The 21,686-nt window shown below is 57.2% G+C and overlaps 1 protein-coding gene across 1 annotated transcript in view; it reads left to right on the top strand.

Annotated features, from left to right (window-relative positions):
- The window catches only part of PPP2R2C (protein phosphatase 2 regulatory subunit Bgamma), a 126,799-nt gene that overhangs the window by 74,845 nt on the left and 30,268 nt on the right, over nt 1-21,686 (top strand). The window contains exons 2-5 of the mRNA XM_029952490.1: nt 3,487-3,584; nt 5,607-5,772; nt 7,934-8,046; nt 13,555-13,732. Coding sequence (XP_029808350.1) covers nt 3,487-3,584; nt 5,607-5,772; nt 7,934-8,046; nt 13,555-13,732 — 555 coding nt within the window. The remainder of the gene's footprint in view (nt 1-3,486; nt 3,585-5,606; nt 5,773-7,933; nt 8,047-13,554; nt 13,733-21,686) is intronic.

The following is a 21,686-nucleotide window of genomic DNA, read 5'->3' as shown; positions in this document are numbered from 1 at the left end:
TTTCCCCAGCCTCTGCCTCCTGGTTTATTGAGCCTTAAGCGTAGGACTCTGAGTTTCAGCAGCTGCGTGGCACAGACGGGGGCCTGTCCTCAGACTAAAAGCCATGAAAATGGGAAACTCACCCAGTGAGTTTCAGATGCTAATTTTCCTGCAGGTTCCGCCTGCATTGGGTCCCCTCCGATGCCTCAGGTAGTTGCGTTTTGATGTTTTGGCTGTTGAGGCTTTGTAGTTGCTATTGGTGAGAGACTTGATCTGATAGAAGCCACCAGCTATTTCCAGAAGCAAAAATTTCTATGGAGAGATTTAGAACAGTGTCTGGAAAACAAGCACTTCAGGAATGTGCGTTCGTGTTACTGACCACACTGCTGGGTTCCCTTCTGTGGTCAAGGTGAGAGGCAACCTGGACAGAGGCACCCCCATGTAGGAAGGCGTCCATATTCCATGGGGGACCCACAGTGAGCGTGAGACTGTAGTTGTAGGAGAGACCACTGAACTGGGGGGGCAGGGATGCTCTCCAGGAGGGCTCCCTGGAGGAGGTGGTATGGGGACTGGATATGCTTCAAACATTCCAAGATGAGAGAGTAGACTTTCTGATTCCAGGGTTTTATGGGTAAGAATTTCTAGCTCTCAGGGGAAGTAACTTTTTCTACGGCAACCCCTAGAAGATACTTCCTGTGGCAATAAATAGATGTGAAACCTCCACCAGCCCGAAGGGCTGAGGGAACTGTCATGGCGTGCTTGCTCCAAAAGTGTCTGCTCCATGGGACGGGAGGGGCTGGAGGTCAGGACCCCCAAATCCGCACAGTGGAGCTGAGCCACCGTTGGGCCCGCACACTTCTGAGCTGGCCGCCGCGAAGTCTGTGGAGGCCAGAAGCAAGGCAGAGACGGAACTTCAACTTTTCTGTGCAGTACATTTTGGTAACTCATCGCTCCTCAGGGTCGTGATCCTTCCTCCCGGACCGTCACACCCCGTCGTGTGTGAGCTACGCTATTACAGCCATGCTACGAAACTGAGGCTCAGAGAAGTGGTGTGGCCCACCCAAGGCCACACAGCCAAGGCGCTGGAGCCCTGACTCCAACCCAGCACTTCCGACCGGCCCAGGAGCAGCTCTGGAGGTTGTTCCCACGAAGGGGCCTCCGTCTCTCCGGCTGCCATTGGAAATAATGGTTGTGTCCCCCCTCGGGGGCTGGCGAGAGCCCCAAAGGAGGCCGAGGATGTGAAACTGACCCATAAATTGTAAATGGCCTGCGGGTGTTAGTGTCCGTTACTGTGGTAACCGCCGGCTTATGGACTGCATTTGCTCCGGGTACCGGTGGTCACAAGGGCGTTTTAACTTAATAGCATTGTTATTCTCCCGTAATAAAAATAATATAAATTATGCATACGTCCAAACTCACCACATTGTTTATATTAAATATGTGTTTGTGTGTATCAATTATATTCCGATAAAACTATTTAAAATACACATTCATTACAGAAAATTGAGGAAATTTAGAAAAGTGGGCAGAGAACCAAAAATACTTTATTTGGACCACCCCAGAACACCCTGTGCTAACATGATGGGGAATCGTTTTTCGACTTTTCTTCCCTCTGCCCGGTGGGTTTGGCATTTCACGTGGCTGTGATCACTGGTCTATATAATTTAAAACATTCTATATCCTGCTCTTTGCCCCTTGGGGGTGCTGACAGGAAGTGGGGGGAGCCCGTGTCTGCGGGCGCTGGGCCCAGGGTCAGGGCAGGCTGGCCCACGGGGCGTCTGGCCCCTGCCCCAGCTCCGTGCTCCGCTCTGTTTCCATACAGCCACTCTCCCTGTCTTGTCTTTCTAAGTTCAGTGAAACGTGCTGTTATCTTGATCAATGAAAGTGTCCAGCCCATCATCCTGCTGCTAAAGCATCTTCTCAAACCTTCTCTCTCCTCTCTTTTGCTGTCAAAGCCGGCATTTACCTATGGCTCAGGCAGCCAGTGCAGCCGGGAGCTGCCTCTAAAAGGCACTGATTGGAAAAGTGACGGGCATTTATTGAATAGGAATGCAAAAATCCCTCCAGGTCTTGAGTGAGAGGTGGCCGGTGCTTTTGAGAAGCAGCAAGGATTCCAGTGTGAGTGGAAGAGGGCGGTGGGCAGGAGGAGAGGGGAGGCTGGGGGAAAGAGGTGGCACCTTTTACTGAGTGAAAAAGAAGACTTTGCAACAAACATTTTTTTTTCCTGGCGCATCTGCGGATCCCGCTGAACTAGATTGGGTTGGGGCTGGGTGAGTGGGTCGGCAGGGGCCCTCCTCGGGGCTGGCGTGGCTGGGTGGCTGCGTCCTTCCTCCTCCTCCTCCTGGGACCTGGGGCTAGCCTGGGCAGGTCCTTCTGGACGCCGGAGAGGTTCTGGATGGTGGCTTGTCTGCTGGCGTCCCATAGGCCAACGCAGGTCACATGGCCAAGCCCAGAGTCACGAGTGTGGGATCTGGGAGGGGGCTGGCTGGAGATTGTCCAGCCTTCAGCAGGAGGCAAAGTCAAGTTCAGTGCAGTTGCAGGAGGGGAGTGAATGTTTGGGCTTCTGACGTGCTCTGCCTCTGGGGACCACAGACCACTCAGGCTTTAGACGGCTCTGAGACCTTCTTTGCTTTACACTGAGGTCCACTGGGGGTTTGACGTAGAGGGTTTCGGTGGGCTCCCTCTCGCTGTGCTGGGCCAGCTTGTAGTAGGGGCAGGGAAGAAGCCAAGAGGACCTCGGGAGATGTGGGTGGAGTCTGCATGCACAGCAAAGGCTGGGCCAGTAGGACCGGACATGGCATGCGAGAGGGGCAGAGAGAAGGGGGTCGCTGAGACTCCAAAGCTTGGGCTGGAACCAGTGGGAAGGGGGGTGGGGGATGGAGCTGGTACCAGCTGAGAGGGAGGCAGCGGAGGAGGGCTTTGGGAGCGGCCAGCATCTGGTGCTGGGGGCCTGTGGGGGGGTTCGGGCACCACTCTGGCCGCCGTGGGAGGCTGGGGCAGGGGCTGTGGTCAGAGCTGTGGTTTGTCCGAAGGTAGGTCCTCTGTGCTAGGGCCGGATCAGGCATTCTAGTGCCTACAGAGTCCAGGCCAGGAATGAGAAGCTTACGGGGACCCCACTGATGGGAGGAGTCACAGGGTGGGGCGCAGGGGTGACCACAGTTGGTCCCCGGGGGCCTCCAGAGTAGGGCTCGTGTCTGCTGTGTAGCCCTGTCACCCGGGCAGCACATGGAGCCCCCACACTGCTTCTGGAAGCAAGAGGGGGAGACGAGGGTAGGGGGCAGGAAGGAGGCAGAGCAAAGCAAGCCCGCGACAGGTCTCTGCCCTGCAGCCTGCAGGGTGGGGACCCGGGGGCCACCGGCCCCTCATCAGTGCCCCTGACGCCTCGCGCTCCTGCTTCCAGATGGTGGCCCGGCCCAGGGGTGCATTCCGGGGGGGAGGGTGCTCATTCCGTAACCTGCGCGGCTCTGGGGTCCTAATGAGCCACACCTTCCTGTCTCTCCCCCACAGCCGATATCATCTCTACCGTTGAGTTCAACCACACCGGAGAGCTGCTGGCCACAGGCGACAAGGGTGGCCGGGTTGTCATCTTCCAGCGAGAGCCAGAGGTGCGGCCGGGCCTGATAGGGGCTACACCCAACGCGGGCCTTTGCCCCTGCTGCCCTGGGTCCCAGAGAGGCACCCCGGGTGGGGCCAGCTGTTGCCCTGGCTTAAGTGTGCACCCACTGCCCTGTGGCTGCGCAAGCCGGTGCTGTCCCAGCCTGGTGGGCGGTGGGAAGGGGGGGGACGGGAGGCTTGGGGTTTCTGCCGGTGTGGGGCTGCCTCCAGGCTGGGGTTGGCTCTCCCAGGCCTCGCCCCAGTGGGGTCTGTCGTCCAGCAGAGTTCCGGGTAAGACAGAGTGGCCTGGATCACCCCACCTGGGGGCACTGTTTCTGAACCACTAAAAGGAACCTCATGATAAAAAGCCCCCCCCATTTGTTGAGTACCTACTATGTGCAGTCCCCCTGCTACGCTCCTCAAGGACGTTTCTCATTTACTCTCCACTGCCCACCCCAGAGGGCGGGGACCGACACCCATTTTACAGATGAGGACACTGGAGAGGTCGCCCAGCCAGTGAGTCAAGACCAGGGACTGACCCCAAGACGCCAGCCTGCCTCCGAAGGGGGCGTCCCACACCCCACACAGGTGGACGGATTAGATGCTGAGGCTAGAAGGCTGAAAGCCAAGGTCTGGGAGGGAAGAGGGAGGAGAAAGAGAAGAGGGGGAGGGGCGGTGGAGAAGGAGAGAGGGGAGGAGGGAGATGAAGGCGGGGAGATGTCGCAGACGCACCCCTGCTCCATGCAGTTCCTGAGCAGGTCGGGGTCTGACCCGACTGCCTCTGCCCCCTCCCCCTCCTCACGACAACGCAGTGGTACCGTCAGGCGCCGTTAGTGTTCTTATTTCACAGACGGGGAGGCCGGAGCCCAAAGGGTGTGAAACAGCTTGGCACGGACACGTGGCCACAAAGCGGACAGCTGCACACGGGTCACCGAGGCGCCGTGGCCGGAGCGCACGCTGATTGCACAGGAAGGACCAGGGTCACCGGCCGGGCGCTGCCACGCCAAGCCTCCTTTTTGCAACAAGAACTGAAATCGCTAGATGCCGCCTTCTCAACTTTGAATTTTTCTCCTGTTCGTTGTTTTCTCTGTTCTGGTCCCGCCGGCCTTGATTGTGGGCCCTGCTCACAGGAGAGGAAGGGAGTTGGCCACACACCCAGGGGAGCTTTCCAGAAGCAGGACTGGTGTAGAAACACAGCAATAGATGCTTTTGGAAAAGATGAACAGGAAATGGGAAATTGTGCGTGCTGGGGTGTCTCCGCTCTGCTCCCGGGCAGGTGACGCTTCTGGTTGGGGCTTCGTGTTGTCACACACACTGAAATCGTTGGCTGGGGCAGCTGTCCCTGTGCCTGCGGTGGTCCCCACACCACGCTGTGTGGAGAGATCTACCTCGAGGGTCCTTGTTGGGGTTCGCTGCCTCCGCCAGGTAGGGCCTGCCGCGGAGACTCGGGGGACGGTATTCTCTCCCCGGTCTGACACTCCCCAGGATACTCTGCCGCAGCGTGAAATCTGCTCCCAACTGCGTTCATTCCTCAAGCCAGGCCCGAGCCGGACACTCGGACTGGAGGAGCAGCCCAGAGCCTTAGCCTTGGCCTCTGACAGACCTCAGGCGCGGGTGACAGCACTGAGTGGACACATGGCCTTGGGGGGGTGGTCAGTTCACCTCCAAGCCTCCACTTTCTCATCTGTAAAATGGGGAGACGCACGGTGCCCACTGCAGAGGGGCCGTGAGGCTAGAATAAGACGAGGAGTGAGAAGCCCTTAGCTCAGTACCCAGCACATAGTAGGTGTTCATCAAATGTGATGAGGTCGCTCGGTTGCCGTTGGTTTTACTTACTGGACAGAGGAGGACACAGGGCTTGGTTCCCTTTGACCCTGGCGTCAGATCCGCCAGCACTGCTAGACCCGGGCTGCCCAGCCGTCCGGCCCTCTGAGGGTTCTGTCAGTGTGCCCCTCGCCCCTGGCCCGAGGGCTGCTCCCGCCCAACCCCTGCGCTCCTGGAGCTCAGGCCCCCTCGTCCGGGTTTTCTTGCAGAGTAAAAATGCGCCGCACAGCCAGGGCGAGTACGACGTCTACAGCACCTTCCAGAGCCACGAGCCGGAGTTCGACTATCTCAAGAGTCTGGAGATAGAGGAGAAGATCAACAAGATCAAGTGGCTTCCGCAGCAGAATGCCGCCCACTCGCTGCTGTCCACCAACGGTGAGGCCCGCCGGCGCAGACCGTGAGCCTTCTCGATCCCGAGGACCCGAAACCGTGTTGTGAGCAGGCGTGAATTCCGTCCAGGGACTCTGCTGAATCTCAGCCTTTTCATGGTTGGACGTGACGCTCGTTCCCACTATTCCAGATAGCTGGGTCAGGAATGGCCCCGTGGCTGCTGTTCTCTGAGGGGAGTGGGGCGACCTTGATATTCCCGATGGGGGGGACAAGCTTCACTCTTCCGGAAGATTGGGGTTGCCACCTGACGGGGTGGGGTGGGCTGCGGGAGGGGCGCGGATTTAGGAGGCTGGCTGGCCACCTGACCATTCTGCCCCAGGGAGAACACGCGCACCCCCAGCCTCGTGGCCGGACTCCTGCTTCACCGGGACGCCCTCAGGGCAAGGCTCCTGGGACCAGAGGGCCAGCTTCTCCCTGCTCCGCCCCCCTCCTCAGTGGTGCCTGGACTCTGTCCCAGCCCCGTGGTCTGGGGGCAGTGGCCTTGCTTCCCCGAGCCTCGGTTTCCCCACCTGGGCAGCGGGGTGGATGCAGCTCCCTCCCTTGGGTTGTGGGGAGGGCGATGGGAGGTGACGTGGCCCCTCGCGGCACCCTGAGACCATCCGGCCCTGCTGCAGCGTGCGTGAGCCTCTCAAGAGCCCAGACCCGGTGCGGCTGCCCAGGCGTTCTCTACCCGGCCACCCCAGCCTCGTGCCCAAAGGGTGTGCTCCCTGCCTGTCACCTGGCCACCCCTGAGACCTCCACTGGGTGTCACCTGGCACTGAGCCTTCGCTGACGTCCTCCTGCAGTTGGTCCCAGCCCCTCCCAGCCCCAGGCCTGCCCTCCAGGGCTCCCACTGGGCTCCTTCACTGTGCCAGTGAGGGACTGGAGACCCCTAAGGGTGCCCAGCACGGGGTCCTGCTCTGTCAGCGCCGGAGCAGAGGCAGTGCGGGCCACCCCACAGACCAGAGCCCCTCATGGGGTTCACATCCTGGTCTCATCTGACCCATGGTGGGTGCGCCTGCCTCGTGGGGGCCCCGGGAGGACGGAACGGTGTGAGGTCACCATGGGTTTAGGGCGGGGCCAGACCTCCTGAGCACACACACGGGTTTCCCCGAGCCGTGGGCACGGGATGCGTCATTCTCTTCCTGGCCTTTTGGAGGGAAGGCAGCTTCAGGAGTTGCCTACACCCCCCCTTCAGAGCTAGACCCCCACTCTGGTCTAAGCCCCAGCTGCTCCCTTTCCTAATGCGTGTCGTCGGGTACCCATCACGGGTTTATTGATCTCCACGGTCTCCCTCTTCCTCCTCCTGAGCACCACGGCATGTGTTTTGGCTACGGGAGGAGCGGGGTTTCTCCAGAGATGCAGGACCGAGGAGTGTGGATGGATGTACACATAGATATGGACACAGAGAAGGAGGCTTATTTTCAGTTGCTGCACGTGATTGTGGGGGCTGGCAAATGCCAAATTTGCAGGGCTGGCTGGAAGGCTGGAGACCCAGGGAAGAGCTAATGTTGCCGCTCGAGTCTGAAGGCCATCTGGTGGGAGAACTCCCTCTTCCTCATGGCGGGGAAGGGGTCAGTCTTTTGTTCTTTAAGACCTTCACCTGATTAAATGAGGCCCACCCACACAATGGAGGGCAGTTTGCCTCACTGTATGGATTTAAATGTTAATTCCATCCAAAAAAATACCTTCCCAGCAACACGCACCCATGTTTGGCCAAACACCATGGTAGCCTGGCTTCACCACACTGACCTATAAAATGAAGCATTATAGCTAGTAAATGACTCTTCTGACATTCACGGCAGGATTTCAGAGAAATGGGTCACCCTCTTGTGTCTGCCACAGCAGAGCTTAAGAAGTAAGAAGCTACATCCACGCTCTGTCTGGACATGGGTTTAGAGTTGGCCGGCTGCTCTCAAAGGTGCTTTCCCTTTTGACCCAGGAGTCCTCCGCTTAGGATCAATTGTGAGGAGTCAGAGAATGAAGGCAGACACCCCATATACAGCCACGTTCAGTGCGTGGGGCACACAGAAGGAGAAAGAACCTTGCCCGTCCGAGAGCAGGACCCCAGTCAAGTAATTCCCGGCTCGGTGCACCCCTCTCTCGTGGACCCGTCTCTGTGCTGGCACTCATCACGTGGTTTATTTCATTTGCTCTGCTTTTAAAGATAAAACTATCAAATTATGGAAGATTACGGAGCGAGATAAGAGGCCCGAGGGATATAACCTGAAAGATGAAGAAGGGAAGCTTAAAGACCTGTCCACGGTGACGTCACTCCAGGTAAGATGGGGACCATGGAAGATTCCGGCAAGTGGGAAGCGGCGTGGGATTCTTTTACTAAACGGTGAGGATTTTAGGACCTGAAGGGCCTTTGAGGTTTGAGCCAGAGCCGGCTCAGGTCCTGGCTGGGCTGCTGACTTGGGGGGTGGCCGCGAGCTTTTCCCCTCCTTCGAGCCTCAGTTTCCTCAGCAGCAAAGCTGAGGTGGGCATGTTCCTCCCGGGAGTGCCGTGCGGCTGCGGCGGGGGCGATGCACGTCCGGGAAGCGCTGTGAGCCGCAGCTGCAGGGGCAGTGCAAGTCCTAGAAGCCCTTGCTACGCCAAGGGGGAAACTGAGGCCCAGAGACAGGCAGCGGCTCCCCCAAAGCTGCTCCGCTGGATGAGTGGCAGCGCCAGAAAGGAGAACCTGGGAGGCGAGCTTGTGTGGATTCCGGGCCCCTTGTCCAGGGCCCGAGGGACTCCCCGCCGCCCGTCCGGAGCCTCGGCCCATGCAGTTGTCTTGAAACAGGCCATGCTGAGGCCACCTCTCGTCCCCACGTCCTTAAAAGGCAAGAGAGCTCCTCTTTCTCCCAGGGGAGGGGGTGTGAGACACGGCAGAGAGGACTGGAGTCCCAGGATCTGGGTCCAGTCCTGCCTGGGCCACCTCCTGGCGGCGTGCCCCTGGGCAAGCTCTCCGCCTCCGCCGGCCTCCGACCGCGCATCTGGAATGAGAATAAGCACTTTTTCTGTGGCGAGCGCTGTGCCTTCCAAGCACTCTGCCTCTGATAACTCAGTCCTGTAAAATGGATGCACAATTGTCAGTCCCATTTTACAGATTAGAGGAGCGCTGGATCCAAACCCAGGGAAGTCTGGCTCCAGGGTCGGCATCCCGGTCTCCTCCGTGAAGTGGGAATGAGGTCTCCGCCCCCTGGGAGAGCCACGGGGTGGCTAAGGGAAGACTTCTGCTTCTGGAAGACTCCGGAAAAGTCTGCCCCTTTCCTTCTCCAGCAGGGCAGGGAGCACGCTGAAGCCACCTTGTGTGTCCCTGGCTTCCAGAACTGAGCCTGACACATAGTAGGTGCTTTGTTCACGTTTGATGCCGGTGCGTAGCTAATTTGGATTTATTCATTCATCACACTCTAAAGTACCTACTATGTGCCATGCCCTGCTCTAGGCACTGGGAGGCCTCCGTGAAACTAAGAGCCTAAGGGAGGGATTGGGTTGGAGTCTTGGTGTCCCCTGCTGCTTGGACAGGCCTGGCCTAGAGCAAGGGGCCCGAGTGCTGTGCAGGTTCCATGTTCTAGCCAATGCAGAAGTCCGGGCCACATCGTAGGAGCTGCCTACCCTCCTGGGTGAGGACACGATTCACAGCCACAACTGTCCACTCCGGGCGGACAGTGGCGTGGCCTGGCGGGGGTGTCAGCGCCTCCCATGGGCTCCCCAGCCACTCCCAGAGCCCCCTGATGCCTGTCAGGCGGCTGTAGGCAGGGCCCTGGGTGTGCCTCAGTTTCTCTGTCAGCAAAATGGGGGTAATGACTCACCTTCTCTGAAATAGCTTCTTAGCATTCACACTCACTGGGTGTCCAGCAAATTGTCATTAAATACGAAGCAGTAATCAGTGCAGTTACCAAGATGGAGAAATAAATATTTAAACATACTGGCCTCTGAATGACTTGCAAATTGTGCAGATAAATTCTGAGGAAGTCAGGAGGCCAATTAGCTTCAACGTTGAGTAATGGGAGCAACGGTGTCCCCGCCCCAACTCTCCCCCCGCCACCCCAACGCTCCCCCCGCCCCAAGAAAGTTTATGAGGGTTTCATCTGGTGGGAAGGATACAATTATCACCTCGTGATGGACCTGCCGTTCAAGGCAGAGCTGGGGGCCCCTGGGAATCAGCTTATTTGCCTCTCAGCGGCTGAGATTTCACTCTGTATTTCACTCACGTCCCAAGATGGCCCTTAGCCGTGTGCTGAGGCTGGAGGAGAAAGGAGAGAGAACGAGGGCATTGGGGTCTTTCTGCATCTCGTCACCTCCTGGTCTCCTCCTGTGTCGCCCGGGCCACCCAACCCTGTGCAGCTCTTCACAAAATCTCCCGTTCATGCAGGAGGCCGACGCTGTTCTTTGCTGAAAACCTGCTCTGCACTTGGCCCTGGGCTAGGTCCCTGGGTTTCAGACGCATGGAGTCACCCCACACTGGTGGTCAGTGCTGTGACAGTCACACAGGGAGGTCTTTCTCAACCTTGTTGATTTGGTGAACTCCTATTCATCCTCTAAAACCCTGTTAGTCGTGTCCTATGTATGGCCTTTTCTGCACAAGCAGATAAGATTCCTCACCCTCCAGTGCTCTCTGGCCTTCGGTAGCCAGGGTTCTGTCCTCAGTGTCTATGCGACTGCCCTCCTGCCTCTCACCCTGACTGGGCTTCTGGAAGTGTTGGAAGAGGGAGAGGTGTTTTATTCATGAGACCCCCAAACCTTCAGGGCATATTTATTTTCACTCTTTCTTTCCTTTGTTCTTTTAATGGCTTTGAAATGCAGTTTGGGATGGCAGTGAAGGGCTAGAGCCCTGGGTGTCGCCCAAGTCCCATGGGAGGAAGCCGTGTGGCCAGAGGGGGCAGGGTAGACTGAGATCCGGGACTTTGCTAGGCCAGTGACTCTCTGACCTTCTCCAGCAGCAGGTGGGATGTGACAAAGTCCGGGGATCCCCGGGGCAGACTATCCCACACATGGGGAAACGTGCAGGGCGGAGGGCCCCCTGCAGAGGCCTGGGACATCACCTCCCTGGGAGGGAGCCTAGAGGCTCAGGCACAGAGCCAGCGACACAGGAATGGCCCAGAGCCAGGCAGGCATGCACGCCGGTCTTGCGCACACCCACACTCATGCACACACATGCACACTCACAGGCCCCTGCTCACATGAACACTCACACACCCACACTCGTGCACGCATACGTAGGCATACACTTACAGTGTACACACCCACATTCATGTATGCACACATCTGCATATGTGCACTGTCTCTTATGCATGTGCACACACACACTTCCACACACCCACATTCATGCACACGCACACCCATACACCCGCACATATGCATACATGCACACACACCCTTACACACATATATACTTGTACACACCCACATTCATATATGCACATGTATGCATATGTGCACACAATCTCTCACATGCACACACGTGCACACACGTGCACACACGTGTACACACCCACACTCATGCACCTACACACACCAGCACACATGCATCCTTGCACACACCCTCACTCATACACACATATATGCCGGCACACGCTTGTACTGTGTTCGCGTCAGAAGGAACACTCAGTACTCACCCACCCCGACCGCAGCTCCAAAGCTGTCACCTCCCATCTCAGCTGCCCCTGGGGACCTCGAGGGACATGGCCCACTCATTCGCTCACCCGTGCACTGGTTTCCTGGAGGTCCTTCCCGTACCGGGCCCTGGGCTGGGGACCGCAGATCCAGAGACAGACCAGGGAAGACGCGGTGCGCCCCTCACTGATTCCCAGACCACCGCGGAAACGAGGCAGCCTCGTCATGTGGTCAGGGCTGTGACAAACTGGCGACTCCAGGGAGCCCCTGGCCGCCCGAGAGTGAGGTGGACTCCGGAGGTCCCCTGTAAGCCTGAGTCCAAGCCGCACAGCCGCACAGCCCCTCTCATAGGCCCCCTCCTGATTGCCTTTCCAGCCTGGCCCCACCCCTGCAGCCCTGTCACCCCGTCCTCCACCTGTTCTGGTTTTCTAAATAACACCTGTCGCTCCGTGAAATCTCCCTCTCCCACACACGTACACACACATGCACGCTCACCTGTGTGTTGGTTATTGTCTCTCTCCACCACGTGAGGGCAAGCAGCCCATCTGTTATGGTGTGTCCTCACCCAGTTCTGCCAGGATTCACACGATCCTACCTGGTCATTGCTGCCCCGGGCTCAGGAACCCTGCAGTTAGCCGATAAGGTCTGCACAGCGCATCACCAGGATCCCAAGCTCTCCTTACCCGGAGGCCGGCCTTGCTGCCTCCCTCCCAGATGCAGTTCCCTTCACCCCTGCAGGAGGGTCCCCCCGGACCCACACTGGAGCCCCCGTGGCCATGAGAGGCCTGGCCCACCCTCCCCCACCCTGTCACCTCCTGAGGAGAGTCGGGCACCAGCACCATCTGAGAACCCGCCATGTGCTCAGTGCCATTCCAAGCACACTTGACCTGCATTGATTTGTGGGTCCTCCTAGAAGCCCCTGGGTGGGCGCCAGCCTGACCCTCTTCACAGATAAGAAAACTGAGGCCCAGAGAGCTGAGGCCCCCCCAGCGAGGGCAACATGAGAGGACGGCAGGGCAGGAGGGTTCCAGATCTCTGCCTTAACATCGGGATGCTTGCGGGACAGTCACACTTGGCTCTGCCTGACCTGACTGCGACTGAGACAAGTCGGGGGCATCTTGATGTCCAGTCTCCCCATCTAGAACATGGGGGTGGCTGTGCTCAGCCCCATTTCCTGAGCATCAAGTGTGGGCCAGGCCGGGGAGAGATCGATGAAGCCGTGTCTGCCTGCCCGTCCCCGTACCTTTGAAGACGTCACGGTTTGCTGGAACGGAGCGTCGTGCCCGCCGCACGCCTGCGGATGCCGAGAGCCTTAGCGGGGAGGGGTGGCGGGGGCGAGCACGCCTGTGGCCCCCCTGCCGGGCAGGCTGCTAGTCTCAGGGCCTGCTGCCTCCAGGTCTCACGGGAAGAGTCCGCGTCACCACGTGTTCGCAGGGGGTGTGTGATTCAGGCCGAGGGTGCACATTGACCTGTTGCTATCTCAGGAACCCCTCACACCAGCCCTTTGCGGTGGGAGTTTGTAGGGGTCAGGCTGACACCGGCAGCTGTGGCAAGTAACCCCGCGCCGCAGGGTGGAAGACGCGGAAATGCGCTTCTCAGGGAAAGGTCCTGGTTGACATGTGACTTTCCTGCAGGGACACGGGCCCTTCCATCCCATGGACCTTCATTCTTAAAGCCTGGGTCCTCACCTTCCAGCAGTGGAAGGGGGAAAAGGGGGAGAGAAGGCTCGTCTGCCTCCTAATAGGCTTGGCTCACAAGTGCTAGGTGTCCCTGTGCTCCAGTTCCTATTGGTGAGAACCAGTCACGTGGTCACACTCAAACTGCAAGGGCCACTGGGAAATGTAGTTCATGTCTGGGAAACCACTTGTGATGAGGGAACAAAAATGGTGGATAATTGCCTGGTGTTGCCAGGGTGACTTCTCATTCCATTTTAGAGGTGAGGAAGTCGGGGTGGGGGGGGTTACGCCACATATTCAGAGCCACACAGCAGGCTCAGAACCAATCCCAGGAGGCAACGCTTTCCTGGGGCACTGCTCATTTGCAGCATGTGCAAGGTGCCTGTGGCATATTTCCAACCTCCAGCTCTGATCCCGCAGCCCCCAGCATGCCGCTTCCTGCCTTGGCTGCTGGTCCCCCTGCCCTTCCCCTCTCATTGTATCGCCCTGGGGGCCGCCCTCTCCTCTGCAGGTGCCTGTGCTGAAGCCCATGGATCTGATGGTGGAGGTGAGCCCACGGAGGGTCTTCGCCAATGGCCACACCTACCATATCAACTCCATCTCCGTCAACAGCGACTGCGAGACGTACATGTCGGCGGACGACCTGCGCATAAACCTCTGGCACTTGGCCATCACCGATAGGAGCTTCAGTATCCTTTCCTGCCGCAGGCTGGGGGCTTGGGCGGGGCTGGTGGGCTCAGTTGCCAGCGAGCCGACCTGGGGGCTTCTTTGGTGAGGGAGGCCTAGATTTGGAGCCGTGATGAGTTGCTTTATGAAGACTTTAAAGCCGCGGCTGTGGAGGGTTCCGTTTGTCCCCTGGCCTTCTCCAGGTGCTAGTGTTCTCTGTCATTCTGGGACCTCATCAGGGACCATGGAGGAGACAGAGTCCCAGGGTCAGCCCTCCTGCACTGTGGCCCAAGGCAGGGGCTTCAGTGCCTGACGAACAGCCTTAGGGTCCCACCCGGGGCTTAGAGTGACAATTGAGGTATCATATGCCTGGTTGGCTGGGACCTAGTGGGAGCCCAGCCTGGTGGCGCCCTGTGTCTAGGCAACCTAAGGGCAATAGGATGGACTCCAGGCCTCGCTGACCAGTGGAGAAAGAGCTCGGTTCACAAGCCAGGCCTGGGAAGGGCTCAGGGGACAGTGTGGCCAGGTGGCTAAGGTGTCACTATTCGCAGACCAATAATAATGATCATCCTACACAGTGCGGCTCTGTGCCTGACCTCAACACGTGTTCGTGTGTATTCACATCACCCTGACAACAACCCAGGAGGCAGGTGCTGTCATGGCCTTCTTTACAGACGAGGAAACTGAGTCACAGGGAGCCCAAGTTAACCTGCTCAAAGCTCACACCTAGCAGATGTCCAACCCAGGCCCCACCCTAGCCCCAGAGCCCCATTTCCAACCTTTATGTCCAGCTGCCCTTTATAAAGGATGCCTCCCAGATGGGCGGTGGAAGAGGGTGGGAGCCCTCCTCCTGAGCTCTCGTGCAAGCTGACAGTCTGCAAGTGTCCCCTCTGTGCTGGGTGCCGGGCAGTTCCTGCTGTGAGAAGCTCCCAACACGGGCTGTCATACCTACTACTGCTGCCACCTCGCCGGTCGGGAATGGGTCGTGCCCCTCCGAACAAAAGCCAGGACTGGCTGGGAGGGGGTTTGGGAGCCGGGAGGAGCAGTCTGGAGAAAGAGAGTAGCAAATGGCTTCTGAGGCCCGAAAGCCAGACACTTGCCAGAGGCCACTGGGCAGGGAGACCTTGGGAACGGGGACAAGACGGCTTGGAGGGGCAGAGAGTAGCACCCGCTGTTCCCCGAGCCCAGCAAGAGGATGTGGGGCAGACGCGGGGCTTCACGGCCCGTGTGAGCCTCTCTCTGTGGGAGTCTCGCTCTGCACATTCAAGCTCGCTGGCCCTGGTGAGTACCTGCATCTCTGGGAGCCTCAGACTCCTCGATGCCCCCTCCCAGTGGGCCCCTCCGAGATGCACCGTGCACAGAGCTGGTGCTCTGCGTGTTGGGAAATGTAAGCATCTGTCTCCTTCCTGCCCCGAGGGGGTGAGTGCTCCGAGCTGGGACCGTGGAAGCAGATTTCGGTGGTTACAAAGGTTCCAGGAGGAGCCGGGGCTGGAGCTGCTTGGGAGGAAGGGAAGCCCAGCTTCGGCTTGGTGGAAAGGGCTGGGCTGGGCGTGTGCCAATCATTCAGGCTGGAAGCCTGCTGGGCCCCGCCCCATCCCCGGTGCCCAGAGCTTCAGTTGGTCAGGGCTCTTCTGTTGTCAGGGTTAGAACGGTGCATCCCCAGTGGCTCAAGCAAAACGTGGGCGTTTATTGACTTACGGACCATGAGAAGGCTTCAGGCACAGGTGGATTCAGGGGCTGGAACAGCGTCATCAGACGGCTCTCTCTGCTTCTTGCCTCTGCTCTGTCCTCTAGAGGCTGGTCTTGGGTGCCGCAGGGTGGCAAATTGGGGCCAGTGGCACATGCCCTGCCCTCCCAGAGTGAAGTCCAAGAGAAATGAGACCGGTTTTCTGTGAACTGGCCCACTGTACACCCCCAGGTGGCACCCATGGGCTCTCATTGGGCCTCAGGGGCGCCTCTGAACCATGACTGGGGTAGGGGGGATGCAGTGATCTCTCTGTTCAGGCCAGAGTCAAGGGTGCAGGAGGGGGTCAGTGTGGGGGATCCCTCAGGAGAAGCAAGCACTGCCCCAACAGTTGGGGGCCCCCATGGCGGGTCGCACAGACGGGTGAGGTGTTGACCAGCGTCCTAGCGGAATAAAATGAGTCACATGGGAGCCCCAGGTCTGCAGACGAGGGGGACGTGGGATTCGCGTGTGCCCGCAGCTGCGGTGCACGAGTGCTTGGCCCTCGTTTGCTCGCCTGGTGCCCGTGTCTGCATGGACGCTGTGAAGCGGTGGCGCATCATCAGCCCCTTTTGCAGATGAGGAAATAGAAGTTCTGGGGGACTGGTGGCTAGGCTGGAGGAGGGGCAGAGCTGGGACTGGCGCTCAGGCCTCTGGGCCTGGGCCCTGCGGCTGGCCCTACCCTCGGGCTGCCCGCCGCAGCTGCCCTTCCGGTTTCTGGTCCTGGGCTGCTGTGAACGCCCACACCCCTTAAAAACCATAAAGCCCCAAAGCTGTGGAAGGGCTAGTGTGTCTTTCATTCATTCAGCCATTAAGTCCTGGTGCCTCTTCTCACCTGGGCCCCCTGCAAGCCCCGGGACACAGGGATGATGGAGGAACTCGGCTCTGCCTGTGGGGACCTCTCGCCGTATCAGGGACGTCGTTGCATTGCTTCGGTGGGAGGGGCCGAGCCCCTGACTTCAGTCATTCCAGAAACCCCCTCAGGATTGACTGCTTCTGTGTTTGCATGCTGTGTTCTTTCATTTTCCCAATTTTTGTAGTTTCTATTAATTTTCTCAAAAACTTGTTTTAATTTGAGAGAGAGAGCAGGAGAAGAGCAGAGAGAGAATCTTAAGCGGGGTCCATGCTCAACGCAGAGCCCAGCTCAGGGCTCGATCCCACGACCCTGGGATCATGACCTGAGCCGAAATCAAGAGTCAGCCACTCAACCCACTGAGCCACCCAGGCGCCCCTCCCTTAATTTTCCTTAAAGCAACTTGCTTTCTTTTTGGCTTTTCATCCAACTTAATGCATTTTAAATGTTATTGCCATAAGTGAAAATAAAACCTATCGCATACCACAAGCACGATGAAGCCATGAAGACAAATGATATTATGAAAACAGGCCAGTGGGCATAAAATTCTCCCCTGGCCCACAGCTGGCTGTGATGATGCAAATATCCCGTACTGGCTCCGGGCAGGGTGGTGGCTACTGGCCGTGTACGCTGGTGGAGCGCTTAGGATGTGGCAGGTGGGCTGGGGAACAGAATTTTTCATTTAGTTTGGTTTTAATTAATGCAGATTTCTAGTTCAATGGGTGCTCGTGGCTGCTGAGCTGGAGCAGCGTCTGTTAGAGACCAGTTCTTACAGCCAGACGGAGATGGATACGTGCTTGAGGAGTCGAGCGTAGCAGCATGGAAGGGACGCTTTCTCCCGTATCTATCACCGGGGTTGGAAACTAATGGAAGACTTTTCTCAGTATATCAGACGGTGCTGGGAAGGCTGTGTCTGCCTCTCTCCCAACTGCACTGTAAGTGGGGGGCATGGGCAGCACTGCTCAGCCCCGGGGGGCCTCCTGGGCTATGTGTGTGTGTGTGTGTGTGTGTGTGTGTTGTGGGTGGGCTGGATTCCAGCAGGCAAGCCTGGAGGGAAGGAGCCCAGCGAGGAGATCCAGAGAGAGATGGCAATGGGCTGGCAGCGTCATGGCCATGAGCAGGAGTCAGCGGAGTAGTGGGGTAGTAGGCGGTACCTTCTGTCTCTTGGACCAGGGTGGCCACAGGACATTGGAACAGGTGAGTTGTGAATAGGAAAAGAGGGTTGATCCATCACAGGCCTGCAGGCACAGTTCTCCCAAGTCCTTATTAGGCACTGTGCCTTCTTGCCCTATTTAAACACACAGATTGTGCCCCATCCATGTGTTGAAGAGCACACCATTCACCGCTGTATTTATTGAGTACCTACTGTGTGCCAGGCACCATGCCTGACACTTGAATTGGGTACACAAAGACCCTTGCCCTCCAGGAGCCAGTGGACAATAAACCGTTAGTATAATGAACAGTAACGCACCCGGCATGCAAGCATTGAACAAGTACTGTGGGGCCTGATGCACAGGTCCAGCCCAGTTTGCCTGTGTGGCTGCGGGTGTGGGCGGGGTGGGGCGTGAGCCAGGGTGGACAGCCAGTGACAAGAGAGGAACATGCGTCCTTGGGGGTCCCCGGGGGACCCAGGAGTCCTCCCTGACTGTAGGCCCTGCCACATAACTCCATGTTAGAATGTGCGTTGCCTCTTAGTTTTGTGAAGGTGAACCGGTAGTTGATCAGAATGTAAAGACGCAGGAGTGTGCAGCCTGCAGATTGCTAGAGGTTGCAGAGCTGGGCCCCAGGCAGCCCCCGGCTGTGGAAACAGTCCCCAGGAGGCAGACGGAAGGAGTGGAGTGGAGTCTCCAGGGGTGGGTGGTGGTTGTGGAAACCTCCTGTGTAGACAGATTAATCAGGGAACCGTGTTGTGCGTCACTCCCCATGGCCTGCTGCTGTTCTGGCCACCAGGGCGACGAGACACAGGGGCCCGGAGCAGAGACCCGCGGTGCCCGTCCCGTGGAGGCCAGCCTCCCTGGCGGGGAAGGTCAGGACTGTGGGGCTGCGGGAGTGAGGTTCCTACCCAGCCGAGTAATTAGAAAAGGTGTTTCATTTCCACCGTGGGAGGAGGCCGGCCCAGCCTGCTGAGCTGAGAAATTGCTCTGAATCTGGACACCCGCCTTGTGCTGGGATATCCTGGGGGCTTCGGCACCTGGGGCTTCCCATTCCTTCTGCTCTCGCTCTCCGCGGCCTTGACTTGCCCTGATGCTGCTGTTCCATCTCAAGGCCACTGGAAGTTTGCTGCGGCGGCGGTACCGCCTCCTCATGTTAGAATAGTAACACCTTCTAAGAACTGATTTTTAGTAAAGGTTTTAAGAGACAGGAAAACCAGAAAACATTTTTAATAAAGAAGTGGTGGGCGTTGTTTTGACCAGTGAGAATAGATAATAAGAAAGCGGACTCCGAGGACCTTTCCTCTGTGAATCTGAGCACTGGTCGTTCTGAGCAGAGGGCCGGGGGCTCTGTGTGCCAGGCACACACGTAGTGCAGCGCCCCCTTCCTCTCCCTCACCCACAAGGTAGAAAGAGGTGCCAAACCCTTTCTGTTTCCCCACCAGACAGCTTCGGAATCATGCCCTCCTCCCTGTCCCTGTCAAAGGGCTCTCTGGGGCCAGACCATTCCTGCCTGGCCCGTTGGCCAAATCCCTCAGGCCCCTGCTTAAAGCTCTAAGTGGCTCCTCATCAGCTTCTGGAAAATGTTGGCATCCCTCAGCAATGCCCTGGGGCTCCTGATAACCAGCCCTGCCCAACTTCCCTGGTTTCTGCGTATCAGGCTTGCCTCCACCTTCAGGCCATTGGGTTTCCCTTCATGTTATGGGACTGGTTTGGGGGAGAGGGTGCTGTGCCTTCTGCTGTTTCTTCCTGGATCATTCTTTCTCCCTCTCACAGCCTGGCTGGCTGCCATGTGGCCTTAAGCATCACCCATTGCCCCCCTCTGTCTCTGCACCCCTCCTGGGTTATCATAGGTCCTCTGGGCCCATACTTCCTGGTCACATTGGGCTTGCCTTGTCCTTTAATATGAATGCCTCCTCTATTTTCTAGTGAAACCCTTAAGATTCAGTATACCCAATCTTAGTCCTCTGTGTATCCCCATATATAATGCAGGGTCCAATGCATAGCAGGTGCTTCTGAGGGGTTGTACATGGCGACTTGGGATGAAGGAATTCCAGTCTCCATTTGGTCTTATGATATAGACACCTCCTTTGTGAATCTGGGCTCCAGGGTTTCAGAGACCCTGGACACTGAAGAGCAGCAGTCTGGGCTTTGGGGTCTGGCAGACCTGTGCTCGGATTCCTTGTTTAACCTCCTTGGCCACCAATTTCCACCAGTGTAAAATGGGCCAAGTTCTTTATCCTAAGGATGTTTGTAAGGAATAAAGAAATCATGCACACAAAAGGCCTGGTACTACTCAGGACCCAGCAGGGGACCAGTGTTTCCCTGCTAAACAACAGATCTTCACATATTTAAGGCTGGTTCTCATAAAATCCCTCCATTGTCTCTGATTGTCAAAGCCAATTTTTTTTCTCCAGCACCACGTCCGCATCTGTTTAAACAACCTCTCATGTCCTTTAATACCAACATTTGAGACAAGCAGCTCTGAGTGATTTTTCTTGAGCTCGATGCTTCTTAAAGGTAACAGATTGCACAGAGGGTCTCAGCTGATGGGCCTCTGCTTTATTTTTAGCACTCGGAGAACTGTGAAGATGGTTCAATTGATTTTTCTCCCCTCTGAGCAATTTCTCATGGAGGAAGCTGGCGCTGCACCAAGCCTGGGTCTGGAACAAATTTCTAATTGCTATTTACAGAGCAGGTCCTGAAGCTAGGTGGGATGGTGTGGCAAATAGGGGTAAAGGCTGCAAACCTCGGTCAGCACACTGCTGCTTGTGGGCTGGGTGTGCTCCCCATGCAGAGAGCAAATGACGGGAATGGCTGAGCAAAGGAGGGCACTGCTCCATGTGCCAGGGTCTGTGATTATCAACAAACCTGGAGCCTGGCGTCCAGCCTGCTTCCACTGCTCACTCACTGGCGACCCTGCCAGTCACTTAGCCTTCCTCAGCCTTGCTCTTCTCGTCAATTCAGTGGGGTGTGACTCCTGCTGGGGGCTGTCAGCCCACACCGGCCCCAACCTGCTGCCAGGCACCCTGCAGGCTGCCTTCTTCATCCTCCCCTAGTACCACTCTGCAGAGAAGGAGCAGGATCATATTCTCAGAACTGCATAAGTCTGAATCCCCAAAATCAATTTCCAACCAGAAAACATGTTGTTAAGCTATTCACACACCACTGTTTCGGGGCTCAGCAAGGCCAGGCTCCCCCAGGGCTGAGCGCTCATGCAGCTGTCCATGGTGCTGACCTGCCGGCCAGCACTTGTGCAGCTGTCCGTGGTGCTGACCTCAATGTCTGCCAAGCATCATCTTCCTTACCACCTCGCACACCGTCACCTCTTACTGAAAGCTTACTCTGGCAAACAGTGCTCTAAGCACATTGCATGTATTAATCTATCTTTTTCGTGAATCTATCAGCGACAGCACTGTGGAGAAGGCATTATTAACATCCCCCTTCTGCAGACTCAAAAAGTGAGTCACAGGAAGGTTAAGTAATTACCCAGAGTTACCCAGCTGGCAAGTGGCAGGGCCTACGATTCAGACTTGGGGCCTCTGGATGCAGATCCTATGCGCTTCGCTGTCATGCTACCCTGCCTCTCAGTCATGATAGTGACAACCCCAGAGCAGCCACTGTTACTCCACCTTCAATCTGCAGGCACTTGTGCCTCAGACTCTTAGAGCAGTTTGCCTGTGGTGCTGTCATTCCCTCCATTTTGCAGATGTAGAAATGCGCTTTGAGAAGTGGGTGCTCTTGCCCGTGGCCCATCCAGCCCCATCAGTACAATGATGTTTCCTGGCTCTTCTTTTAGATCCTAAGGGAGAGCAGGTGCTTTTTACCCCACTGCAGGACAGGGTGGGGATTGTTTGGTGACAGTGACACTGGTGACACAGGTGGCTGAGTGCTCAGGCCATAGCTGTAGGTTTCTTTTTTTAAGTTTATTTACTTATTTTTGAGAGAGAGAGAGAGAGAGAGAGAGACAGAGAATCCCAAGAAGGCTCCTTGCTGTCAGCGTGGAGCCTGATGTGGGGCTTGAACTCAAGAACCATGAGATCATGACCTGGGTCGAAATCAAGAGTTGGATGCTTAAACCACTGAGCCACCCAGGTGCCCCAACAGCTGTAGATTTCTAACCTGTCCTCTAGTGGTGGGAACGTGAGACTCTGCCATGCTTCTGATCCTTCCTGAAAGACCTCCGTGGCATTTCTATGACACACTCCTGATTGAAACCTCTTTGACCGCAATCTGAAGCCCCATCTCCC

The sequence above is a fragment of the Suricata suricatta genome, chromosome 1, assembly GCF_006229205.1.
Source record: "Suricata suricatta isolate VVHF042 chromosome 1, meerkat_22Aug2017_6uvM2_HiC, whole genome shotgun sequence".
Lineage (NCBI taxonomy): Eukaryota > Metazoa > Chordata > Mammalia > Carnivora > Herpestidae > Suricata > Suricata suricatta.
The sequence above is the reverse complement of the archived record's forward strand: the minus strand, read 5'-3'. Positions and strand labels throughout refer to the sequence as shown.